Source organism: Oryx dammah, unplaced genomic scaffold (assembly GCF_014754425.2).
Source record: "Oryx dammah isolate SB20612 unplaced genomic scaffold, SCBI_Odam_1.1 HiC_scaffold_19, whole genome shotgun sequence".
Classification (NCBI taxonomy): Eukaryota; Metazoa; Chordata; class Mammalia; order Artiodactyla; family Bovidae; genus Oryx; species Oryx dammah.
The window spans coordinates 45,432,035-45,453,051 of record NW_024070203.1 but is presented as its reverse complement, the minus strand read 5'-3'; the positions used below and the strand labels follow the sequence as shown (position 1 = coordinate 45,453,051).

The window sequence follows — 21,017 nt, the reverse complement described above, 5'->3', positions numbered from 1 at the left end:
AGTGAAGTCGCTCAGTCGTGTCTGACCCTTTGCGACCCCATGGACTGTAACCTACCTACCAGGCTCCTCCCTCCATGGGATTCTCCAGGCAAGAGTACTGGAGTGGGTTGCCATTTCCTTCTCCAGGGGATCTTCCCGACCCAGGAAACGAACCTAGGAGACGCTTTAACCTTTGGGCCACCGGGGAAGCCCTGGTTTTCCAATATTTCTCAGTAGGAGTAGGTAAGAAAACGACATCTTTTTTTTTTTTAAAAGAAAATCATCACGAAGGCCTTTTGTGCTCTTTGTGCTACTTTTATTCCTTCCGGCTTCTGCCCTGTCTAGATAAAGAAAGCACACCAACATCGCAGTGCCTGTTATATGCTAGGAACACGCTGGACCCTGGACATCTATTTACTCATCTAATCTTCCCCAAGAACCCTGGCATATGGATAGCCTGATCCTTATTACACAAATGAAATCTCTCTAGATTTGTTTGTGGTGCTTGAGAATTGTGGATATGGAGTTGAACCCACTCTTATATTTTGGTCTTGCCACACAGCTTGTGAGATCTTAGTTCCCTGACCAGGGATTAAACCTGTCTTCAGCAGTGAAAGTACGGTGGTCCTAACACTGGACCGCCAGGGAATTCCCTAAACCAGCTCCTGACTCTAACGCTTAGGCACAGTGAGAACTAAGTGCCAGGAAAGCCACAGTAGAGGAAGAGGGAGCAGAACGCTCAAGCGGAAGTGTGGCCACTTACACAGAACTGTTGTTCAGTCACTCCGTCATGTCCAACTCTTTGAGACCTCATGGACTGCAGCACGCCAGGCTGCCCTGTCCTGCACCATCGCCCGAAGCTTGCTTAAACTCACGTCCATTGAGTCAGTGATGCCATCCAACCATCTCATCCTCTGTCATTCCCTTCTCTTCCTGCCTTCAATCTTTCCCAGCATCAGGGTCTTTTCAAATGAGTCAGCTTTTCACATCAGGTGGCCAGTGTATTGGAGCTTCAGCTTCATTGTCAGTCCTTCCAGTGAATAGTCAGGATTGATTTCCTTTAGGATGGACTGGTTGGATCGCCTTGCAGTCCAAGGGACTCTCAAGTGTCTTCTCCAACACCACAGTTCAAAAGCATCAATTCTTCGGTGCTCAGCCTTCTTAATGGTCCAACTCTCACATCCATTCATGACTACTGGAAAAACCATAGCTTTGACTAGATGGCCTTTGTTGGCAAAGTGATGTCTCTGCTTTTTAATGTGCTGTTTAGCTTTATCATAGCTTTCTTCCAAGGAGCAAGAATCTTTTAATTTTGTGGCTGCAGTTACCATTGGCAGTGATTTTGGAACCCAAGAAAATAGTCTGTCATTGTTTTCATTGTTTCCCCATCTATTTGCCATGAAGTGATGGAACCAGATGCCATGATCTTGTTTTTTTGAATGTTGAGTTTTAAGCCAATTTTTTAACTCTCCTCTTTCATCTTTATCAAGAAGCTCTTTAGTTCCTCTTTGTTTTCTGCCATAAGGGTGGTTTCATCTGAGTTACTGATATTTCTCCCAGCAATCTTGATTCCAGCTTGTGTTTCATCCAGCCTGGCATTTCACATGATGTACCCTGCATATAAGTTAAACAAGCAGGATGACAATATACGGCCTCGACGTACTCCTTTCCCAGTTTGGAACCAGTCTGTTGTTCCCTGTCAGGTTCTAACTGTTGCTTCTTGATGTGCATACAGGTTTCTCAGGAGGCAGAATTTGTTGTGATCCACACAGTCAAAGGCTTTGGCATAGTCAAGCAGAAGTAGATGTTTTTTCTGGAGCTCTCCTGCTTTTTCTTTGATCCAACGGATGTTGGCAACTGATCTCTGATCCCTCTGCCTTTTCTAAATTCAGCTTGAACATCTGGAAGTTCTTGGTTCACATACTGTTGAAGCCTGGCTTGGAGAATTTTGAGCATTACTTTGCTGGAGTGTGAAATGAGTGCAATTGTGTGGTAGTTTGAACATTGCTGACATTGCCTTTCTTTGGGATTGGAATGAAAACTGACCTTTTCCAGTCCTGTGGTCACTGCTGAGTTTTCCAAATTTGCTGGCATATTGAGTTGCAGCACTTTCACAGCATCATCTTGTAGGATTTGAAATAGCTCAGCTGGAATTCCATCACCTTCACAAGCTTTGTTCATAGTGATTCTTCCTAAGTCCACTTGACTTTGGACTCCAGGCTGTCTGGCTCTAGGTGAATGATCAGACCATTGTGATTATCTGGGTCATGATGATTTTTTTTTGTATAGGTCTTCTGTGTATTCTTGCCACCTCTTTTTAATACCTTCTCCCTCTGTTAGGTCCATACCATTTCTGTCCTTTATTGTGCACATCTTTGCATGAAATGTTCCCTTGGTATCTCTAATTTTCTTGAAGAGATCTCTAGTTTTTACCATTCTTTTGTCCCTCTCTATTTCTTGCGTTGATCACTTAGGAAGGCTTTCTTATCTCTCCTTGCTGTTGTTTGGAGGTCTGCATTCAGATGAGTATATCTTTCCTTTTCTCCTTGGCCCGCTGCTTACATTAAATCACTGTCTGTTTTATTGTTGTAGGTGTGTGCTCAATCGCTTGGTCATGTAGGACTCTTTGCGACCTAATGGACTATATATCCTGCCAGGCTCCTCTGTCCATGGAGTTTTTCAGGCAAGAATACTGGAGTGGGATGCCATTTTCTTCTCCAGGGGATCTTCCCGACCCAGGGATTGAACCCATGTCTCTGGCATCTCCTGCACTGGCAGGCGGATTCTTTACCCCTGAGCCCCCTGGGAAGACATTTATTATTGTATATTACTGTAAATAAGCATTGATCCTTAAGCAGTTGATTTAATGAAGATTAGGCAGCAAGCTTGCTCTTCTTTCCTGTTTTTTGTTCATTTTGGTCTCCCTGTGGCTAGTTTTCTTAAAGCTTCAGTGATGGAGGGCATGTCATTCTACCTGTCATAGTTTCCTAGGCTCTGAGATTAGTCAGTTATCTTAGTTAACCTCAGAAATTCCTCCCATCTCTCTAATTCTATTCTTCCATGACTTTTATAGTAATGTGTCATGTGTGACTCAGGTTTCCAGCTTGGACCATGCAGTTATAAGGCATTTGTTAGAGTCCTTGTTCCTGGCATGGAAAAACACTTACATGGACCTTGAGTCAACATGAGCCTCTTGCTTGCAAGAGGAGATGTTTTGCTTACTGGAAAGGTGATACCGTCCCTTTGCACAAGGATGAGTGTGAATCCTACAGTGCTAGTGCATTGTGTTCTCCCAGGACAGGCTCGGCTCAGCTAATAAGAAGTTGCTTGGTGTGACTCAGATTTCAACACTTGCACTATTATTATAATCCAGTCTGTCTTCTGGAGCCTAAGTTATAGTGAAATAAGACACGATTATTCTTTCTTTCAAAAAATAATTTATTTATGACTGTGCGGGGTCTTCATTGCTATGCACGGGCTTTCTCTAGTTGTGCTGAGCAGGTGTTACTCTCTAGTTGTGATGTGTGGGCTTCTCATTGCTGTAGCTTCTCTTGTTGAGGAGCACGGGCTTCAGTAATTGCTGGTAGGGGCTCAGTGGTTGCGGCTCCTGGGTTCTAGAGCACAGGCTCAATAGTTGTGGTGCACAGACTTAGTTGCTCCACGGCATGTGGGATCTTCCTGGGTCAGGAATCAAACTCTTGTCTCCTGCATTGGCAGAAAGAAAGTAAAAGTGTTAGTTGCTCAGTTGTGTCTGACTCTTTGCTACCCCTTTGTAGCCTGCCAGGTTCCTCTGTCCATGGAATTCTCCAGGCAAGAATACTGGAGTGGGTTGCCATTCACTTCTCCAGGGGATCTTCCTGACCCAGGGATTAAACCCAGGTCTCCCACATTGCAGGCAGATGCTTTACCCTCTGAGTTACCAGGGAAGCCTGACAGTATTATTCTTAAAAATAATTTTTTTAATCAGTGCAGTGTAAAGGATTAATTGTGTCAGCATCTTTCTTTCTTTTTTTTTTTGTACCACTATGGCCTTTCCCACTGCTTTTATATTTGTTGTTTCTTTTGATTTTGTTAAAACTTTTGATACTCCATCATTTCTTTGTATCAGACATCATGATCTCAAGAGAAGAGCAAGTACCCACGGGTGACCTGGGACTGTGCCTTTGTTTCCAGAACTCAGGAAATCTTTTGCCTTCCTGTCATCATGTGTGTTGACATTCTCTTTAGATTCCTTTCTCTTGAGTGAACATACCCACAAAGGAGAGGTATTTGGAATCTGTGGCTGTCATAAATGAATACAAAGCACGCTGTTAATAAGAAATTCCTTGTGACTTCTAAATAGGCATAGTAATAACCCTATTGTATGGATTTGAAGCCTATCACTTTTAGTGACTGTGCATGCAGGCATGAAAATTCCTTTTATTTGATCATGGCTTGCAACTTGGCTCTTGAAGAACTAGTGAAGAGCAATGCACAAAGGATATGTTTTATGTGATGCCAGTTAAAATAGCACTAGTCAGCCTCATAATGAATCATTTGACCTCCTTGGACATCCATTTCATCATCCATGAAATGTGGAAATAGGTCTAGAACAGAGTTTCTCAGATCAGTATACAGTACTGAGATTTGGGTTAGTTTATTCTTTCTTGTGGGGCAAGGGCTGTTCTGGGTATTGTTGGGTTCTTTATATATATCTGTATATTTAGATTGAGGGCTGGAGGAGAAGGGGACGACAGAGGATGAGATGGTTGGATGACATCACTGACTCAATGGACATGGGTTGGGTGGACTCCGGGAGTTGGTGATGGACAGGGAGGCCTGGTGTGCTGTGGTTCATGGGGTCACAAAGAGCTGGACATGACTGAGTGACTGAACTGAACTGAACTGATATACATATTTAAGATTTCTTCGATGTGGGCCATTTTTAAAGTCTTTGTTGAATTTGTTACAATATTGCTTCTTTTATATGCTTTGGTTTTTTTCTGACCCCAAGGCGTGTGGGATCTTAGTTCTCCAACCAGGGATCGAATCCTCCACCCCTGCACTGGAAGGTGAAGTCTTAACCACTGGACCACCAGGGAAGGCCCCTATTGGATGTTTAGAAGCAATCCTGGCCCCTACCCGCTAGATGTCATTAGCACCCCTTTAGTTGTGATGAACAAAAATTTCTCTCGACACTGCCAAAATTGCCCCTGTGGAGAACTACTGGTTTAGAATCACCTTTTAAAGGTATATTCAAACTGTTAAATGGTATGATTCAAAATATCAAGCATTATGGTATTATGAACATAATAATTACGAGTGCTAAGTCGCTTCAGTTGTGTCCGACTCTTTGCAACCCTATGGACTATAGTCCACTAGGCTCCTCTGTCTGTGGGACTCTCCAGTTAAGAATACTGGTGTGGGTTGCCATTTCTTCCTCCAGGGCATCGTCTTGACTCAGGGATCAAGCCTGTGTCTCTTTATGTCTCCTGCACTGGCAGACGGGTTCTTTACCACTAGCGCCACCTGGGAAGCCCAATAATTATGAGTCTTGTGATAAAAATTACTTCAGTGGAGGGATGGGAAAGACCAGAGTTTATTTTACTTTTTCCTCTTTGGAAGGCTTTCTTGATAAAGTTTAAATATTGCTATGAGTTTGTTCCTTTTGTTCAAATTTGATGACTCAGTTATCGAGGTGGCGAGGGAAGCTACAGGAGAAAAGCCTTTGAACAAACAGCAGGAGGCTTCTGGATGAATGGTTTCTGAACATAGTCATTAAAGGTAAATCCTAGCACATGACTGACACTCCTAAATATCTGTTGAATGAATGGATGAAGAGTAGTTGGACAGGTGAATGAAATCTGCCATTTCCAGCCCATGTGGCTTTAGGAACAGTATTTCGAGTGACACCTAAAAATGGTGGCTTTGAAAGCAAAGGAAGGAGGTCATTGGATGTGAGAACTCAGAGCCCTTTCATCCTTCTGTGGGTTCCCTCTGGGTACCTGCCTGCCGCTGCCTTTCCTTAGCCATCTCCTTACGCTTCTCCTCTGGCCCTGTATATCCTTACTTGACTTTTTTGCCCTGAACTGATTTTATTTGCGTTTTCCACATTGCATCATTTCTTTGAATCAGAAATCATGATCTCATGAGAAAATAGAACCTATTGTGTTTGCCAGTGAGTCCACATCTGCTCATTATTTTCTTAACGCTTTTGGCAGGGCTGGGTCTTCATTGCTGGGTGTGGGCTCTAGTTTCGGGGGCGGGCAGGTACTCTCTAGTGGCAGTGTACGGGCTTCTCATTGTGGTGGCTTCTCTTGTTGAGGAGCACGGGCTCTAGGGCACATAGACTCAGGAGTTGTGGTGCACAGACTTTGTTGCCCCTCTGCTTGTGGAATCTTCACAGACCAGGGATCAAACCCATGTCCCATGCACTGGCAGGCTGATTCTTAACCAGTGGACCACTAGGGAAGTCCCACATCTGGGCATTCTTGAGGGAAGGAGAGTTTAATTGTTCTTCTCTGGTTGTCTGAATCAAACCAGTGATCTGATTCCTGATGGTCTTCAAAAATCCACCTTCCTTTGATATTCTAGAGTCCCTTGTCTTTCTTTGATAATTTATTCCAGAGCAAAGGCTTTTGGTCAAAGGAACTTGTGTTGACAGCTCTGATTGATGGATTCCATATTAATGTCCTTATCACAATACTATTAATTTGGCACAAAAATATTTCTTCCATTTTACAGTTAAAGAAATTGAGGCCTCAATTTGTTACGATATAGAGCCAAGTGTCTGCAGTGAGTGAGTAGTTTAGTTCTATGAAGGTTAGAACTTCTGAGCTCAGATTACCAAGATGGAGGGTGGAATTGAGGCATGATAAATAATATGATACAAATGTACTAAGTCTGTAGTATGGGAAAATTGAAAAATGTTTTCTTTCTGTTCTGTTTTAAAGTCACAAAAATAATTATCTAGGTGCTACTTCCTGGTACCATGGCTTTGATTTCATGGGGACATATTCTCTAAAACGGACACCTTACTTAACATCAAGAACTGTCCTGTGAATTTTATTTTGGCAAACGTTAACGGCTCATGATCTGCTTCTCTCTCTTAGGCCCTCTCTGACCATGCCGCATAGGAATCTGACAGGAAGCTGCAATGTTAATTGTGGTTGTAAAACACATGAATATGAGCCAGTCTGTGGATCGGATGGAATTACATACTTTAACCCTTGTCTGGCTGGCTGTGTTAATAGTGGGAATGTGAGCACCGGGGTGAGTATATTTCACAAGCTTCTGTAGTGTTGTTAGATTTTGTATGCAAACAGAGGCTTCAGTCTCCCTTTTCCAAAAACTTCAAATAAGATACAGGATATTTTCTGTCAAGGGCTTTCCCGGTGGCTCAGTGGGTAAAGAATCCTCCTGCCATGCAGGAGGCACAGGAGGTGCAGGTTTGATTCTTGAGTCAGGAAGATCCCCTGGAGGAGGGTGTGGCAACCCACTCGGTATTCCTGCCTGGAGAATCCCATGGACAGAGGAGCCTGGCGGGCCACAGTCCATGGGGTCACAAAGAGTTGGACACGACTAAAGCAACTGAGCATGAATGCACATGTGCTTCTGTCAAAAACCCAGAGGAAAGGAAATTATGCAATAAATACTATTATTTTATTTCCCAGGGATAGTTGGAGTTTTTTAATATCGTGATCTGATTCCACATCATTCCCCTCTAGAGACTTCCTGTGCCAACCCAGTGAAACTTGATAAGGTCGTGCTGGATGTTTCCTTTGCTACCCCAACAGGGCCCTTGTGATGATGGAAGTGAAGGTCGAGATGCCCACGCTCTGTGCTGCCAGAAGAGAACAGGGGAGCACCTCCCCTGCTCAGAGCCTGTAAACATGGGCAGTGGCCATTTTTCATAGACTATCAATTCAGATTTTTTTTTTAAACGTTCAGCGTAAAGTTATTTCTGTCAGTTCAAGAATAGGCTATTTTGAGAATTCACTTTCCCGTGAATTATAAATAGGCAGTAAGACTGTGGGAGAAGGTTTTCATATTCTACTCCGTTCTTTATTGAGCCTGGTTCCATTCTTTGCATAATAACAGACTGTAGGCGGCTGCTCTCATTGAAAGGTTAAGGTGCCTTTGTTTGTTCTGTGCAGGTGATATGGGATGATACCGTTGACTGCGTGTCTTGGGGATGTCATATTTGATCTCTGAGTTTTAAACTATGGTGATGAATTGAGATTCCTCTTGCTGGCTCCTCATTATATAACTGGTGAGCTGCAGGGTGTGACTGAATTGAAAGGGACAATGAGACCTGCTCTTCAAATGAGGGCCACAGACCAGAGGACTCACTCGCCCCCGGGGAAGGACTTGCCACTGAGTCCTCTGGTCTGTGGCCCTCATTCATAAAAAGAGGCCCACAGTCCTTGGAGCACAGGCAGCTACACAGCTCCCCGTCTTCATATTTGTGCCTCCTGCTTCTCTGGGTGGCTGAGAGGTCACAATGACAGTGAGCTCAGCTGATGTCCATTCAGTAAAAGCAGCATAATAGGGCAGAAAGGTCCATTGGCTGTTTCGTTTGAGACATCTTTTGAGTCCCTTGTATTAGCCGGTTTCAAATGAAATAGCCAGTGATACATTCACTAGTGTTGGTACTGAAGTCATTATGGTTGCATTGTGAATTCTCTGCATTTATTTAACAGATATTTATATTTGATCCTACACTGTTTCAGGGTTTTGCTAAGCACTCTGGTGAGCACAAATAAAAATAAGGTTTAGTTCCTGTTTTCCAGGGGCTTCTCTGTTTGGAGAGCCCAAGAATGAACATCCATTGACACAGCATCTGATTATGACCCCAAATGAAGACATGGAACATGGCTGTACTTGTGCACAGTTGCATCAAACTCTTTGCAACCCCATGGACTGTAGCCCGCCAGACTCCTCTGTCCCTGGGATTTTCCAGGCAAGAATACTGGAGTGGGTTGCCATTTCCTACTCCCGGGGGTCTTCCCAACCCAGGGATTGAACCTCGGTCTCCTGCACTGGCAGGTGGATTCTTTTCCACCTCGCCACCTGGGAAGCCCTTATGGAACATGAATAGTGTAGAATTGAGTATTGGAGGCTTCTGATCAAAGTTTAAACAACCCTGAGCAGCAGATTTTGATATTGTTGGATGCACTTTTTGAATCCTTACTGTTAAAATGGGGAAGATATTTTCTTCTCTTTTTTCTTTTTTGTGCTGTGCTGCACAACTTGTGGTACCTCAGTTCCCTGATCAGGGATTGAACCCAGGCTGCGACAGTGAAAGCCTGGAATCTTAACCACTAGGCCACCAGGGAACTCCCAGCAGATACTTTCCATGAACTATTCTGCATATTTTTAAATGCTAGAATGATTTTAGAGCCTTTTAACTCTGACTGTTCGTATGCTGAATTTTGCTTTTGATCAGCATCCAACTGCTCTTTATTACCACTTAGATGCGGAACTACACAGAGTGCACCTGTGTCCAGAGCCGCCAGGTGATCACGCCACCCACAGTGGGACAGCGCAGCCAGCTCCGCGTGGTTATTGTCAAGACGTACCTCAATGAGAACGGCTACGCTGTGTCCGGGAAGTGTAAACGGTCCTGTAACACCCTCATCCCATTCTTAGTTTTTCTGTTCATAGTGACCTTCATCACAGCATGCGCCCAACCGTCAGCCATCATAGTAACACTCAGGTGAGGACGGTGTTCAACGTCTAGGTTGGGTTATACACTCAGAATTGCCAGAATTTTTATCCAAGACTGGGGACTGATGTGGTAAAGTGGTGATGAAAGCAAAATGAGATTGTGCAGGAAAGTGCTAAGACATTTACCTGGTGAACTTAAGAGAAGGGAGTTTTCCCATGTCAGGAAGGGAAAGGAAGATGGTAACATTTCATTGAGCATCCCAGATGGCTCAGTGGTGAAGAATCTGCCTGCCAGTGCAGGAGACATGGATTCGATCCCTGGGTCAGGAAGATCCCCTGGAGAAGGAAATGGCAATCCACTCTGGTATTGTTGCCTGAGAATTCCCATGGACAGAGGAGCCTGGTGGGTTGTAGTCCATGGGGTCACAAGAGTCAGTCATGATTTAGCAACTAAACAACGGCAATATTTCATACTCCAGAACTTTTTTTATTTAGATGAATTATATCCCCATAGTTCAATGAAACTTTTTCTGGATGCCTTTGGTTCCTGAAGTCTCTACTGAAAGGTTCAAGTTCAGGAGCTGAAAGCTATGACTGTATTAGCTACAAGAAGCCTGGCCTGAGAGGAGGTGACAAGTCATTTGGTGAAGTCACCAAATCATACATACGCCTAAGAATATTATCTCTGACCTTGTAGGTAGTTAATACCTCCAGGATCAGTGACCGTTGTTGCTGGGCTTGCAATTCCAAATGCTTATTTCATTAATTTCACTATCATATAACATTTTGGCATTGAATCAATGAAAGGGTAGACTAGGAAATGTAATTTTAAGTTGTTCATGCTGTGCTTTCTTTGCAGTATTATATATCCCATTTTGTGTGTGTGTGTGTTTACTTCTGAGAGAGAACGTGGAGGTTTTCTTAATGGAGGCTCTATTTAAAATGTTGACACCAACACATTCAAATCAGAGTGTTGGTATTTGGGGTAAAGATGGCCATAGACGAAGGAAGGGAGTGGACAGTGTGGTGAAGAGGTGAAAGCATGGCCACAGCAGTTTTAGGGGGACTGGGATGCAGGGGGACGAAGGAAGGAGGGGTGCCAGTCTCCAGTCTCCCTTTTGTGCCCTTCCTGGGCTCCTTGGTAACCCAGGATGCTGGCTTCTGGTGGCATGCATCTGCTGAGATGTCTTTCTTAGCAGGGAGGTTGGGCGGCTTGCCTGCCAGTTCTGCATAGTCTGGCTTCCCTTCTATGGGATGCTGAGTTAGATGTTGCTCAGCTTATGAGTTCCTTGATGGCAAGATAACAAATGGTACCCAGGAGTCCCACTGGTCCCATTGGTTTGGGACCAATCCTCAGATCCTCAGTCAGCAGATACTTATAGAGTAACAACAGTGGTGTACCACACTGGGGAAATTGCTGTGAAAAAATAAAGAAATTAGGGGAAAAGATGACAAGCACACTGGTCCTCGAGAATTTCACATTGCATACTGAGAACCCTATGTGTATGGGCTAGAAAGGATAAAGTACTTCATCATGAAAAAAATGGGAATCATTGCTAATCTAATATTTTGAACTTTAATTCTACAAGAGATGTTAAATAACCAGAAAAGAGGTGCCTGTTTAACAGTGTTTAAACATGGCAGATCATCAGTTGTCTTCTAACCCAAAACTTCAGAAAAGGAGCCATTTAATCTTTGCTAATTACAAAATCAATAGACTCCAATCATCCTGCCATGTGGGATTTACTTGAAACTGAAGTTTTAGGAAAAGAAGAAAAAATGAGGTGACGGGGAAGGATTCATTCTGTTTCTAATTTTAGACTTATTTCCGATATGTTTTGGGATTGTTAGAAAAAAAACTTTTTTCCTTTATATTTTTCCTTGAGAAATTGCAGAAGTAAATTTCAGTGTGCCATTCTGGAAAGTGCAGGCAAACAGAAAAAGAATGCAATAGTTAGGATTATCAATTTTTTTTTTAAGAGTTGATTGTGCAAGCTCAGAGCTGCTCCTGTACTTTCAGCCTGAACCTTTGTCCTTCCACCTGTTATCTGCACAAAAAGTGGAGTTAATCAGAGTTCTTTGGAGTCTTCACTGGGTAGATCTTTATTCAGTGATTTAGCGATAAGTGGTCTTGTTCAACTATTGTTAGTAACTTCTAGTGAAATCAATATTTTGGCCCATTATCTATGTGGTCCCTGGCCCTGCAGCTAAGCAGTCCTAATGTCATAGGACTTGACATTCATTTTCTTGAGGCCCTTGTTCTAAAATATTTCTTTCCCTTCTTTGTAGGTCTGTAAAAGATGAAGAGAGGCCTTTTGCCCTGGGAATGCAGTTTGTTTTATTGAGAACACTTGGTATGTTCCTAAATTTCCCACAGTGCCTTTTAGTTCCTCTTTGCAGATGCCAAATTTTCACTGTCCTTTAAAAATGTCAAGTCAGATCATTTGTTACTAGCTAGGAGTTTACATGTTAGTGGGCGGGCACAACTTCCTCATTTTCTGATTTGAACCAAAAGCTGACCAACTCTGTCGCTGATGAAACAAAACAAAACTGACTTTTGATCGGTTTCTCTTTCGCTCTGAGTATGCACTTGGACTAAATTCCCCAGAGTTTTGTACAGTAAGAAATCTTGAACCAAGAAACTGTTGTGGGCTTACAGTCCTGGTGTTTCTGTCCTTTTTGTGATTTTGTAACATGAAAATGATGGGAATTAGTGCTTACTTTGTGTGTATGTGTGTCCGAAAATTTCAGTTCCTTATTTCTTTCTAGTAATTGTACTGGACTGGGTAAAGAGTATGCTGATCAGATTTTCTGAGGAAAAGAAATAAAAAATTCTAAATGGAAAAAAAGATGTCCAGATTGATACATAGGGACTAAGCTTTACTTAGTGGGTCAGTGGTAAAGAATCCACCTGCCAATGCAGGAAACACGAGTTTGATCCCTGGGTCAGGAATATCCCCTGGAGGAGGAAATGGCAACCCCCTCCAGTATTCTTGCCTGGAAGATTCCATCGACAGAGGAGACTGGCAGGCTGCCGTCCATGGGGTTGCAGAGAGTCAAACGAGACAGCGACTAAACAGCAGCAAGATTTCGTATTAATAGAGAAGCTTGTTAGCTCTGTGTCAATGTGGTAAGTCACAGAGTTTATTTGGACTCGAAGAACATCCTTCTGACTTCTACAAACATTGCGTCACCTGTGATGTCTTGGGACGGTGACTGGGGAGCAGTGTGAAGTCTCCATTACCTTGACTGACTTCAGTATATTTTTATATGACTTCCTCATTGTCAAGCATATTGTTTTCTTTCTTAAGGGGCAGTCTGTCACTTCCTTCAGCTGTTATTTTCCTCAGTAATCAGTATCATCATCCACAGGACAAAAAAAAATTTTTTTAATTCAAACTGCTTATTTCAGTTTTGAAGGGTGAAACATTTTAAACATTTAAAAATCATCTGACCCTTGGCAACAGGAATCCTCTCTGGTATTCCTGTTTTGTCTTCTGTGGTGGTTGACGGCCCAGACCAAGAGTGAGGACTTGTCAGTGGGCATCATAGGCTTCCAGTGCCGTGAATTGAGTGGCTTATTTTTTTTTTAATTTCAGATTTTAATCTGACTTTTTTGAGGGGAAGGTGCCATGCCACGTGGCTTTCAAGATCTCAGTTCCTGGGCCAGGAACTGAACCCAGGGCCATGACAGTGAAAACACAGAGTCCTAACCACTGGACATGCAGGGAACTCCCCTCCCTAATTACATTTTTATCAGTGTAAATTTTTAGGTCTAAAAATGTATTATTGCTCTTGTTTTAACTTAATAAAATCTTTTGTAAAATTCTTTTTTTTTCAGCTTTTTATTTTATATTGGAGTATAGTTGATTAACAATGCTGTGTTAGTTTCAGGTGTATAGCAAAGTAATTCAGTTATGAATATACATGCATCTATTCTTTTTAGAGAAGGCAGTGGCACCCCACTCCAGTACTCTTGCCTAGAAAATCCCATGGATGGAGGAGCCTGGTAGGCTGCAGTCCATGGGCTCGCTGGTGGTCAGACAAAACTGAGTGACTTCACTTTCACTTTTCACTTTCATGCATTGGAGAAGGAAATGGCAACCCACTCCAGTGTTCTTCCTGGAGAATCCCAGGGACGGGGGAGCCTGGTGGGCTGCCGTCTATGGGGTCGCAGAGAGTCGGACATGACTGAAGTGACTTAGCAGCATTCTTTTTAAAAATTTTTTCCAAGGTAGGTTGTTATCTAATATTAAGCAGACATAAAAATGTGTTCTTGCTTTTTAGACATGTTGTATCATAATATATCTAATAAGTAATACTTGTAAAATGAACATCATAAAATGTCTAAAAACCAAAGCACATTCTGACTGAGCTGTGACGTGAAAGATTTAAAGTAGCAGAGAACATGTCTATAATAAGAATATTATGACAAGATGTGATGTATATTTACAAAAAAACAAGTAACACAGAAAAACCACTCCTCTCAACTGATTTTAGAGTAAACAGGTATCCTGTTAATTTACAAATCTGTTTCCTCTTATAAGATGTGCTAACATTTTTTCTTTTTCTTTTCCCCTACCACTCTAGCGTACATTCCGACTCCAATTTACTTTGGAGCAGTTATTGACACCACCTGCATGCTCTGGCAACAGGAGTGTGGAGTGCAAGGCTCTTGCTGGGAGTACAATGTCACGTCATTTCGTTTCGTCTATTTTGGTTTAGCAGCCGGCCTCAAATTTGTTGGCTTTATATTTATTTTTCTGGCCTGGTACTCCATTAAATACAAGGAGGAGGAACTGCAGAGGCAGAGGTGGAGAGAGTTCCCTCTGAGCACTGTGAGCGAGACGGTGGGCCGCCCCGACAGTGCCAATAAGGCTGCCCGGACTAGATCTTGTCCCGCTTTCAGCACCCAGGGAGAATTCCACGAAGAGACTGCTCTGCAAAAAGGGATCCAGTACACAGCACAGACCTATCCGGGGCCATTCCCAGAAGCAATAAGTTCCTCCCCAGACCTGGGGCTGGAAGAAAGCCCTGCAGCCATGTAGCCTCCCTCCTAAAGCTTGAAAATGGAAGACTTTGGTTTTGTTGGTTGAGTTGAATATGGCGACTTGAGAAACACCCGTGCCTTCTTTTCTTTCTTTTTTTAACCTCTAAAGACACAATCCTCAAACCAACAAAACTCACTATACACAGCCACTGTTGATTGAGGGCTGGATACCTCAACAAGAATGAGCCTTTCCTCCTTCTCTCCAAGGAGGAGTTTAGATAGATTTGTTACCGTTTCTGAGATGTTAATTTGACGTTCATGCTCTGATATGGTAGAAGGCTGGGTGCGTGGTTAACAAAATCTTGGGAAGTGTAATGGCAGTGCATATCATTAGCATACTCTCCGAACAAGGGTGAGCTTGACCGTGACTTTGCATTTATAAATCAAGGTTTTTAGATATGAACAACTACTGTGAGTTCTGCTACAAAGCACAAATGAATTTGCCTCAACTATGCAATTTGATTGGAAAATATAAGTGCAGCATGTTACTTTTGCTTTCAGAGACTAAAGCAGATAGTTTTTTTGAAAAGAAGAAGCTAAACTTTCCCTAAAGTACTGTTCATAGCTTTTTAAGCCATAGCAGAATTAAAAATCAGGTAGAACTTAAATGCTTCCCCAGAACCATAAGCATAGCATGAGAAAGGGAACAGCTACTTTGTTTCATGAGACACATTCTCTTTTAGTCTGTCTGTCCCACTATAAAGGAAGCTGCTGAGTCATGAACCTGAAAGCTTGGATATAAACTAAAGGCATCTTTCATAAGGGACTTTAACACTTGTCTGTTAAACAATATGGCTAGAAACTGTCATTTGAGATGCATAATAAGAAAAGAAACTGATGGCTTTCTCATCCAAAGAAAATTGCTGCAGAAATTCTTTAGCTTTTAAGGGCCCATGTAAGGGTTGTTGAGAATTGTAACCTTGACACTCAAAAGAGTTGGGAAAAATAAATCCCACAGGAGTAAGATTGAGTCTCACCTGATCATTTTAGTTATATACCTGGAAGCACTAGCAGGTCTATAGTTTTCTTTTTTATGTGCAGAAAATTGCTGTGGTTGTTGTGAAAATGGAGTCATTTAATCAGGAAAGCTGTACCTGTGGCATGAAATCCATGTTGAACAAAGGAGGGAGATCTGTGAGCCAGATCTTGGTGATGATCCTAAGTAAAGGTTGAAAATTATTTAAAATAAACTAGCCTGTCATACTGAATCCTACCTTATCAGAGTTAGAACCATTTTATACCTCCCTTTAGTTTCTTTCTATTGTAACTTTCCTGAAGTGATTTTGTGAGAGGGTTTTTCTGTTCCTAAATGCACTTGGGGTTCAACAGCCACCATCCTTTTCAGTACCTCTCAGCACATCACTTTGATTTAGATCCACATAGAATGTTTTCTGTGTGGTTCTGAAGGTAGGTGCCTCCTGATAGCACTATAAACTGATGCAAGTTAACCTGTGGAATTTGGCTGCTCAGAAAAAGAATTATGACAACTCAGACTTAGGAGGGACTGTAAGGTACAAATATCAGTATGATGGAGAACTGTTTCTGCCAGTGAGCCTAGGCTTATGTGAGGCTGATTTGGGAAATAATTTTCTTGTCTCATTGACACTCTTCAGTAGAAGGAATGTGACTGACCCATGATTCCTGGCTTTTTGCCCTCTATCCATGGGTGCATGGGTGGAGTTGTGTGAATATTCCTGGTTCAAGATTGTTTTCTTCTGTAACTTAGGAATGGTGTTGGTCAAATGATTCTCTTGGTTGCAGGCAGTTTATGGAAAGGTTCTCTATAGGGTGGAGTTGGCAGTTAGACTAAATAATGTATACAGGGTGGAGCTGGCAGTCCTGAGTGACAAGGACTTACTTAGGGCAGACTTGTTTGGTTAAGTCATAAGAAGCACCATTGCCTGTAATTACACTGTGTCTGTCAAACTTTGGTCAACTTGGTGTATTTTGAAGATCTTCAGAGAATACTGCTTTATGTCTTTGAGTCTACTCTGGGGCCTTTGTGATCCCCTTCACCCTTTGTGGGAGATCTTTGATCCTTTAGAAGAGAAAGTTTCTTATTGGGTTGGAGCAAAACATAGGTAGATTGGGAAGAGATGTGGTTATCTTCTAAATTTTCCTCTGATTGTTAAAAAACTGCATTGAGAGAATTTGGTAAGGTTGGCACTTCTTCTTCTTCTTCTTTTTTTTTTTTTTGTAGCTAAGATTGTGTGTTTCAACACTCTTAGAATTTCTCTCTTCCTGTTATCACATTTTGAAAAGGAGCACTGCCCTTAGAAATCTATGATCAGAAATGATGGTATCAGAAATCAGGTATAAATAGAGATTCCTCCCTGTCTTTACCTTGAAGATTCATTCAGTTCAGCCATCACTGAGTGTCATTTCCTTATCAGAAGCTATTTTACCCAATTACCATCTGCCAATCTATGAAATCCTTTGGGTTGATTAGGTCAACCCAAATTAAAAGAAATTGGCTTGAACTGTACACCACAATGTTAATGTTGTACTTCCTCAAATATCTGGTTCTTATAAGTAGCAGGTATATCATTACCATGTTGCTGGTAAAAGTAAAATAAGCAGTAAAAATATGGGAGACTGATGCTTTGGAATATGTACCAATTAAGAGTTGTCCCCAAAGCACTTTGGGTTCAGATGGCATCATTTGGAATATTAAGTAGTTAACTAAAGTGACTATTTGCTAAATGACACCATTTGATTGTATATACAAGGTCCTCATACGCTTGATAATAAATTGGTCATGTTACTTAAGAGTCACCACTCCTAATATAAGTTTAATTGACACTCTCCATGAGCTTAGGCTTCTAATTACTTGGGTTGTTTTTGGAAAGGTCACCTTGTTCTTTCAAAAATTCTGTAGTTTAAAGTATTATTTGGCCTTAATATGCAAATATAATATACTTGAGTCTAGCCGATTAATTTAGAAACCCCAGGCAGTAGAGTGGGCAGTTGGCACACATCATTTTGGTTGTCTTCTTTAGCTTGACATCTTTATCCTTTGTAGGTGGATTTAATTCTTGAAAACAGTCAAGCACTAGGGTGGGGAAAAGAAAGGAGCAGCAGAGAGGAAGCGAATGAGCAGTTGTTGAGTGTTGGCTATTGGCAGAGCGTTTTTATCAAGCACATAATATGTAGCATGCATTTTAATCCTCTTAATAACTTTGCAAGATAGCTATTTTTTATTGTTTTTCTAAAATACAGGTCATGAACACTGAGGCTCATAGAGGTCAAGTGATTTGTTTAGGATTATACATAGTGGCCAAGGCAGGGTTTTGATGCTCATTTCTTGTTGTGCACTTCTTATACTACGTAATACTTACAGTAATTTTGGTTAACATAGGTAAGATATGACTATAAGATAGTGAGGTGAAGCATTTCATATTTTGATGTGTTACTATTTCTGAGGAGTAGAGAAGTTATAATTTCCTTGTGTAAAATAGACAAAAATCTGTAGGAAACATCAAAATGGAATGTTTTGATTTTCAAGGTAAATTTACATTTATTTAGCTAAGTCTTATATTCACAATTGTTTGCCCTAACTTACCTCAAGTATTTATTTATAGTTCCTATTTATTGTAGAACAAAACCAATTTTAGTGTTAACATTGCATCTCAGTAGTGTCTGAAATGAACCATTATGAGGAAAGGTGGTTCAGAGTTTTGAATCTGAGTTTTGGGGATTTCAAGTGTATGTTCTTTTTTGTCCCCTCTTCTTTCAGAATGTTAACATTTCTATTAGTTTTTTAAAATGACTAGCTTTTAAGTTTCTTAATACAAGTTTAACATGAACATACACAAAGTGTTACTTGTTAAGTGAACAGATACAAAATGTTATATGTTATAAACCAAACCACAACCCAGTTGTTACTGATTGTTACCCTTAGTAGCTACAGGAACAAATGGGTTCATGCGCCTAGAAATGTCAGCCATCGAAGCAGGGGCTTACCTGGAGGAGGTAATGGTAGTCCTGCCTTTTCACCAACCACCAAGACAGTTCTCCCTGAGCCTGCATTTCTGTCTGGCATTCTTTGGTGGACTTGGAGCCAAAAAGTTTCTTCTTGGAGCCTGTTTTGTATCAAATACAGGTGCACCGAAGAGAAGCTTCATAGTTTGCTTGGACCTGAAGCATTTGGAGATTCTCTAGTTGTGCTTGAGCAGGAACCTAGGGTGGTAGCCAAATATAGTACGCTTTTGTGTTCACTTAAAGCATCCTAAATGACACAGAAATGTGATCAGAGCTACTGATAAATAGGTGCGTGTGTGTGTGCTAAGTCACTTCAGTTGTGTCCGACTCTTTGTGACCCCCTGGACTGTAGCCCGCCAGGCTCCTCTGTCCATGGGATTTTCCAGGCAAGAATACTGGAGTGGGTTGCCATGCCCTCCTCCAGGGGCTCTTCCCGACCCAGGGATCGAGCTTGCATCTCTTAGGTCTCCTGCATTGGCGTTTTTTTTTTTTTTAACCACTAGTGCCACCGGGGAAGCCCCAGAATACTGAGTATTCTAAGTAGCAGGTAGATATCAAGATACTGCATAATCCAGGATTGTTTAGGATGCGGGCTTGCTATTCCTTTTATACAGATGGGTAGAGATCCTTTACATACATATGACTGCATTTCCTCTTTCGTAGTTTGGAAGGGAGTGCCATGGGTGGCAAGGCGACATTTCTGGCCTCGTGCACTTTATCTTTTCTATCTTCTCTGCTTTCCTTACCTTCTAGTATGCTGCTGGCTGTATCTGCCCCAGACTTCTTGCCACATTGGAATCGGATCTGTGTATGTTTGAAGAGGTTATTGTAAGCACTTCACTTTTCCTCAGCCCTAGGGAGGGTCACCGTGCTAAGTCGCTTCAGTCATGACTGACTCTGTGCAGCCTTATGGACGGTAGCCCGCCAGTTTCCTCCGTTCATGGGATTCTCCAGGCAAGAATATTGGGGTTGCCATGCCCTCCTCCAGGGGTTGTTCCCAGCCCAGGGATTGAACCCATGTCTCTTATGTCTCCTGCATTGGCAGGCCAGTTTACCACTCGCGCCAGCTGGGAAGCCAGCTATGATGTAAACCCTCCCTGGGTATTTGCTTTTGAAACATTAAAAAATAAATGCCTCGGTGCTAGAAGTATTTGATGATGCATGCTCACTACAAAAATGCACCACTGACTTGACAGTATTTCACTGATAAGGGGCTGCATGTGCTTTGCTTTTAGAAATCTGGAGAGCTTCTCAGAAAATAAGCATTCATTACTCTCATCACCACAGTTAATTCATGAACTTAACGCTGCAAAAAAGAAGAGTGTAAGGAGGATTACTTTTTTTAACAGAAAACTCAGTGCTTTTGATATTTATTTTAGCAAGAATAATCAGATGCTAAAAATAATTTCAGAGAGAGGGGGAAAATATTTCAGATAATCTTTTCTTATTTCTTCTCCCCAAAAACCTTACACACATGTAAGGTGTTTTTATAATATTGAGATTTTGAAGGTGTTGTCTTTATCTGGTATTCTACTATTACATATTAAAACTGAAGGAGAAGGTATTATTGAAAACTGAAGTAATTGCAGGGACATATTAAACCAAAGGGGTGAACAAAACAAGTTTAAAGTTTGTATGTTGAAATGAAAGATAAGGATAATGGTAAGACTTTATAGTGGGCATTTTTCTTAAAATACATACCTCTACCCCAAATATTAATTTGGAAGCATGAGATAGGCAGGTCAGCCACCGATTCTTTAGTTAAAGGAAAAGTGATACTGTGTCCAATAAACTGGTGTTAGGGCCCTAGTGGTGTGTGTGTTCATTGTGTGTGTTTTTGTGTATAGGGGTGTGCTTGTGATGAAAGGCTGTTTTGAGTTGTTGCATAAAGGAATTTGATTTTGTGATTTTTAAAATGAATATTTATTTGGAGACCTCTTAAGGTAATGTAAAAGATGTATAATTTCCTGTGTTTAATGAAATCTATTGTCAATGTACTAAGAAACATTGGTTTACAACATCTTGAATACTTGATCATTGCAAATTCAGAAAAAAAAGTTTTAAAAAAAAGAATAAAATGTGTGTTGGATTGAAATTTGTTTGTCTCTTAAGATTTTTGGGGTTTGAAGAGATGATGTAATGATGTCAATGTTTTCTCCCACTGGAAAGACACAGGGGCCTTCCCTGGTGGTCTAGTGGCTGGGACTCCATGCCTCCAATGCAGGGGCCCTAGTTTGATCCCTGGTTGGGGAAGTAGATCCTGTATGCCACAACCAAGACCTGGTTCAGCCAAAAAAAAAAAAAAAAAAGACATATGGATTAGATGAGATTAAATGGGCTTCCACTTTCTCTGGAAAGT

The 21,017-nt window shown here is 41.6% G+C and overlaps 1 protein-coding gene across 3 annotated transcripts in view; it reads left to right on the top strand.

The window, feature by feature from the left end:
• The window catches only part of SLCO5A1 (solute carrier organic anion transporter family member 5A1), a 154,565-nt gene that overhangs the window by 128,558 nt on the left and 4,990 nt on the right, over nucleotides 1–21,017 (top strand). For 2 of the 3 annotated variants that reach the window (XM_040261353.1, XM_040261352.1), the window contains 4 exons: nucleotides 7,071–7,230; nucleotides 9,435–9,676; nucleotides 11,917–11,981; nucleotides 14,218–20,753. In XM_040261353.1, coding sequence (XP_040117287.1) covers nucleotides 7,071–7,230; nucleotides 9,435–9,676; nucleotides 11,917–11,981; nucleotides 14,218–14,675 — 925 coding nt within the window. In that variant the 3' untranslated portion in view covers nucleotides 14,676–20,753. Of the gene's footprint in view, nucleotides 1–7,070; nucleotides 7,231–9,434; nucleotides 9,677–11,916; nucleotides 11,982–14,217; nucleotides 20,754–21,017 lie in introns of those variants that run through there. The other variant, XM_040261354.1, reaches the window with a different exon arrangement.